The sequence below is a fragment of the Vicia villosa genome, unplaced genomic scaffold (assembly GCF_029867415.1).
Source record: "Vicia villosa cultivar HV-30 ecotype Madison, WI unplaced genomic scaffold, Vvil1.0 ctg.001947F_1_1, whole genome shotgun sequence".
NCBI classification, from domain to species: Eukaryota; Viridiplantae; Streptophyta; class Magnoliopsida; order Fabales; family Fabaceae; genus Vicia; species Vicia villosa.
In genome coordinates this window covers 169,296-175,611 of record NW_026705785.1, presented here as the reverse complement: position 1 = coordinate 175,611, position 6,316 = coordinate 169,296, and the positions used below count along the sequence as shown (strand labels likewise).

The 6,316-nt window shown below is 28.4% G+C and overlaps 1 protein-coding gene across 1 annotated transcript; it reads left to right on the top strand.

The window, feature by feature from the left end:
- The first annotated feature begins 1,752 nt into the window (after positions 1 to 1,752).
- Positions 1,753 to 2,169, top strand: LOC131637220 (putative zinc finger A20 and AN1 domain-containing stress-associated protein 8). The gene has a single exon (XM_058907808.1). It carries the CDS (start codon positions 1,753 to 1,755, stop codon positions 2,167 to 2,169), a length of 417 nt encoding a protein of 138 aa, XP_058763791.1.
- Positions 2,170 to 6,316: the final 4,147 nt, after the last annotated feature.

Below are 6,316 nucleotides of genomic sequence, written 5' to 3'. Positions count from 1 at the left end.
ATGTTTTCTTTGTATAGCTTCATACAGTGCTTTGTGTTTTTAAGTAATACAGCCATTCATTTTTAAGTAATACATGTGTTGCAAGATTCTGGCACTTAAAATAAATTAGAAAATCTTGAGATAATGCTTTTGAAGGTATCATACATTTTTACCAATACACTAGTCATAGTTAATGATGATCTTTGAAGGTTGTAGATCATTTTCAATCTAATTTCAAACACATGCTGGAGTTTGGTAGAAACTAAAATATGTTGTTCTCATATTCATTATGTCTTTCATATCTATTATGTCATCAGACTTGTTTACACTCTATCAATCTTTCTAGTTTCTAATATGTTTTCATTATGCCCAAGTCAATTTCTACTTTCGGAAAGATCTCTTCAATAGTTTATTTTGTTCTCCTTTTCAAAATGACCATTCTAACAAGGTGTAAATTAATAGTATAGATGTTGGATTGAAGAGGGATTGATTTCACACACGTATCATTCTATTTGATATTGGATTGTTGGACTCAAAAGAGTTGTTCTGTTCGCTGTAATTTTTTTTCCAGAGGTTGTTGGTTCGTGAATTAGTCTATGTTGGTGGTTGGTTCATATACCATGTTGAAAAGTGAATGCTCACACTAGACTCTTTTTAGCTATTTGGTTTCAGTGTCTGTAAGAACATGTTTGCTGGATAGTGTCTCGTGTGCGTGCTTTTACTTTAGTTGTTGAGAAAAACTTGCATGAATATGAATTTAAACCTTTAGTGTTAGAAACAGCTAATAAGAATAGAAAAAATTTAAATTTATTTAATATTTAATTTATTTTTTTAATTGGATTCTGGAGGTGGTTGTGTGATAATGTTGGAGAGACAAAAATTTATTTATTATTTTTAATTAATATAAAATTGTGATTGGTTGTTTATAAAGCCACGTTTTCATGCAAATAATTTTCTTTTTTGTTTTAAACAAAAAATCACTTTTGATGTTTTTATCTATTTGTATACCCTTCTAAAATAATTTCGTGGTTTGACTGAGTTAGGTTTATGGTCCTAGTTTTTGTAACTTCTTTTTTTAATTTATAGATATTTGGCTTAAAATTTTTTATAGCGGTTTGAATATTAGCAACTTAAGTGTTATTGATCATATTCATAATTTTAAATTTCAATCAAATCTAATTTGATCAAATTTAATTTAAATTGTTTAAATTTAAAATTATTTTAAAAAAATTAAAAATTATTTATGAGATAAATATTTTTTTTAAATTATGTATTTTTAATATATTAATAAAAATTAATCATTAAATTCTAAAAATAAAATCTTGACGAATGCTAAATCTAATTAGAAATATAGTAATTTAAATAAAAAATAATAATTCTAAAAAACTTAATTTGATTAATTAAGGAAACAACTTTATTTTCTAATAGATTTTAAAATTTACAGAGTTTTTTTTTTTTTATGTTGAACCCATTTGAAATAATTATGTAATAATCGATAAATGATTGAATTTTTATTTGATTTATAATTTAAAATAAAAAGATAGAGATCGTACTTAAAAAAGAAGATAATTTTTTAAATCTTAAATTGGATAACCTTTACTTTCCTAATTTTATGATAGTTAGTTTCCTAGTGGATATGGTCTATTATTATCCGGCAATTACCCTTATAAATACACATAAGCTATTGAACCATCTAACAATTTCAAACTTGCCTCTTTTCACTTTTTATTGATCTATTTCACTTTTTCTCGAATCAAAACTAAGTGAAATAACATGGAGCCATCGCTTTGTGCCAATGGTTGTGGATTTTATGGATCTCCTTCAAACAAGAATCTATGTTCAAAGTGTTTCAACAAATATGTCAAAGAAAATATTGCTAAATCGAGCGAGAATGAATCAACATCTTCTTATCTTTCAAAGAATCTTAGTACTAATGATATTTACGATGATGTGGAAGCTATTTCTCTCAATGACAACGAGAACATGAAGAAGAAGAAAAATAGGTGCAAGAGTTGCAACAAGAAAGTGGGACTTATAGGGTTCGAGTGTCGTTGTGGAGATGTGTTTTGTGGAATGCATAGATATCCAGAAGAACATACTTGCAAAGGGAATTTAAAGAATATTGGTCGCCAAGTATTAGAAAAACAAAACCCTTTATGTATGAGTGATAAATTAGAACACCGTATCTAAGATATAAGAAATAGATAGGTGATATTTCTTTTCATTTTAGTTTTATATAAATAAGAATTATAAATTATTCTTATGGTTATATTTTTTTAGGAAACAAATAAGTATTTCATATTTTCAATCATTCATGGCTTTGCAACTAATATTACATATTATTAAGTAACACTTTCTCTAACACATATTTTAAAATATCTTTTATGATTTGTTAAAATTTTTAAAAAAATAAAAATTTGTAGAATTTACTAAATTATACAAACTCCATATTAATTTGCGGGAAATTGAAGTTTATTTGACCAAATAAAACATAATGTGTTTAGAAATATGTTACGAGTGTTATTATGATTTGTATATGTTATGTTTGTAAACATCGACATTGTTAATTTATTGTATACATACTAGTTACATCATAAAATTAATATGATTATATTATATTGTTATTATAACCCAAGGATTGACCTAGCGGTGGAAGCTTGGGTTTTGAGAGTGTGTTTCTCTCAAGGTCGTGAGTCATGCATTCGTGATTCACCATCCATTGAAGATTTTGAAGATAATTGAAAATGTATAGTGTTATAGATCGGATCAGAGGTTGGCCCACCGTCGGGTAGAGCTTAATCCAGCGAAGTCAAGAAGGCCCAAAAAAAATATTTACTTAATTGTTGGAAGAGTCACAACCACGTGCCCCACGAAGAGCACGTGGTCAAATGTCCATTGAAAGATTCGGTCTTCCTCCTCCAAACCCTACGGGAAGTTGACCTAGAATGGGAGTCACATGCTGACTCTGTCCTACCACGTAGGATCCTGCTAGTCTCCTATTTTGGACCTCCACGATCCAGCCCAAAACAACAGATCTTGGCCCAACATTGAGGGCATTATAAATATTCTCTTTCAGAGAAGGTCGGGTATTCATTCATTATCTCACTCATACTTCGTACTTGCTCTCACTCTGATTCTCACTTTGGCATCCGAGTATCTTGCAGGCAGGGACGGAGCCAGAAAACTTAGAAAGTGGGGGCATATTTATAAATAATATTTAATATAAATTTAAATTAAATGATTTATATATAAAAGAGAAATTTCATCTATATTAAATCATCTTTTATCATTATTTAACTTTATTATATTCTTTTTTTTTTTAAAATCACAAACAAAATACATCTAAATACACATTTTATTTTATATATTAATAATATGCATATCTGTTAAATTATATTTAAAATATGATATATTACTTTATATATTAAATATGTATTATTTAAATTAAAAATAATATTAATATTATAAAAACTATATTGAAAAAATAAATATTATGACAAATAAAATATATATTTACATTCATAATCTATCGAATTATAAATATAAAATATTAGTTGTTTCAACAAGAGTTTAATTGTAGTAAATCAAAACAGAAAAAAAAATATTACAACAAATGTTATGTATTCACACTATATTAATATATATAGTGTGAATACATAACAGCGAAGTCAAGAAGGCCCAAAAAAAAATGTTATGTATAGTGTTATAGATCGGATCAGAGGTTGGCCCACCGTCGGGTAGAGCTTAATCCAGCGAAGTCAAGAAGGCCCAAAAAAAAATGTTATGTATTCACACTATATTAATATATATAGTGTGAATACATAACATTTGTTTTGCCCTTAAATGTTGTTTTCTATAAGAAAAATCTAAATTGTTGTAATGTTTAATTAATATAGTAAAAATATATTTAATTAAGTGTTAGTATATAATATAGTATGTATATATTAATAATTTTAGTTTTGGAGAATTTACTATATTAATTAAACATTACAATAATTTAGATTTTTCTTATAGAAAACAACATTTAAGGGCAAAACAAATGTTAAGTATTCACACTATATATATTAATATATATATTATAGAAATATTAGTGGAGGCATGAGGCCACATAAGTATATATGTGGCTCCGTCCTTGCTTGCAGGTACACCCCCTTCTCTTCTTAGACCGACCAGAATTAGATTATAGGCCAAGTAAGAACAAAAATGTTATTGATTTCCTAAGCCTAAAATGTTGTTGACATTTCAAGTAATTATATTTTAAGGCGTTAGCACAAAAGATGCTAATAGGACGTGAATAAAGATGGAATACAACTTTCTTTTGAGAGCAACAAATCAACAACTATACGAAGTAAACATATCTATAATCTACAAAAGTTATTATTTGATCTTGGAGGGAAATCTAAAAACATATACATGTTAATATTTCTTATAACGAAACAATTGTAACAAAGAGCTTTAATATTAGAAAACAAAATGCGGATTGAAAATGAAACAACTCGTCTAGACCCAAGTTATTGGAATGTGGTCAGTAGGCAAAAGATAAATAATCTATTGAATGCAAATATTTTATGTAATGTAGCAGACATTGTATTAATAATGGTTGTATCAAATAAGTTATAGGATTCAATATAATGGAATTTATTATATGATTTATAAAAGAGTTGTGGAATTATGACAACTCAAAAATTTATTCTGCCACTTATGATTATTGCAACATTGAAAAACCAAATATAAAAGTTTACAGTAATTGTTAAAACAAGTACCAATGCTACATTGGTCAATCTAAAATTACATTAAAAATGATCACAGTACAAAAAACTAATTCTTTTGCAACTTCAAGGACCAAAATAATTTGATAGTTTAGTGATGTGTTACCATAATAATTTTAGCATGCTTTGAAGTACCTCAAGTGTTTTAATAATGTCTGACCCTGAACTTGAAATACATTTCTTTAAGAATTTATATTGTCAAATTCAAAATGATACTTGGAATTTTAGATTATGTGTAAATTATAAATAATACACATGGAAATGAGTCCAACTTCTAATTTTAGCATAGAAAGCATATATAAGTTTGTCAATATGTGTTATTTTCCAATTTTCCTATTAGAATCTTGTTTGGTGTTTCCTGAAGCCTCAAAATTTACTTATCAGTAATTTCATTACAACGACATACATTTTATCCTCAGTAACTTCATCCTCTCAATCTTTGTTTGATGTTTATTTACTCATAAATTGAAAATTTACAATGATAGCGTGGCCTTTGTTAAGGTGTCTCAAAGGAATATGAAGAAAATTGTAGAAAAATGAGAGAGAATAAATTAAACAAGCAAACAAAGTAAATAAAGTATAAACATCCGCTAGTAAATTAAAAGTATTTACGTAGATGGAACATGACAAATATATTTCTCGCAATAACAATTTTAAAATATTTCAGCATCTGACAATAGAAAAAAAAAGAAATTTTGTAGTAGAATAGTCCTACTCCTAATGAGAAATATGAATGGTGATGTGTATGCAGTCTATAACCACGTGAGGAAGTGGTCAAGGCCACGATTCCTTAAAAAGTAGGCAGTCAACGATTCTTATGCTCAAGAAGAGACGGTTGTTACTCTTTAAAAAATTCAAAATTCAGACCAATATTTCTCTATAAATATCTCAACCTTAGAATTAATGGGGATCAATCCATTATTCACTGAAAATATTCCATAAACAGATCTTTTCACCCTCTTGATCTTGCTATAACCCCATAGAAAACACATTTAAGACATTGCTTTTCACCATCGTGAGCTTTCCTTGACACCCAGAAATACTAAAGCCTCTAGCCACTCCTACCAGCCTATGGAGTCCACACATCTGTATTTTTTTAGCAAGTACAATGGCCCTCACCGTGGGACCCCCCGTAAAATTGACCTTGGCCACACCTTCCATTATCACACCACTCTAATACTCATCAAAGTCTACACTCTTAACCCTAATCGTCCCCAATCATGGTTTCTAGGAGAGCACATTGCACAATCTACCACAATTTACAAGTAAGCATGTACAAGTGAAAAATATATAAGTGAACATATTCAATATATATGATATATACAAAGCTCAAAACCACATAAACTATTGTGATGCAATTCTAACACAAAACACCATTCCCCGACAACGAAACCATTTTGTGGGTGCAGTAAAGCGGCAAGCAAACGATTTGGAAGTATTACTCTGGGAATTATCGTGTCCACAGAGAATGGTCTGGTTAAAATGCCATTCAACTTTTTCATTGTTTGTGAGCTCGGGTTTGAATGAACAAAGAGTAAAAAAAGATATAAACAGGAAAATAAATACAT

What these genes read in the sequence shown, in the direction of transcription:
- LOC131637220 (XM_058907808.1), top strand. Translation starts at nt 1,753, where the DNA reads ATGGAGCCATCGCTTTGTGCCAATGGTTGTGGATTTTATGGATCTCCT.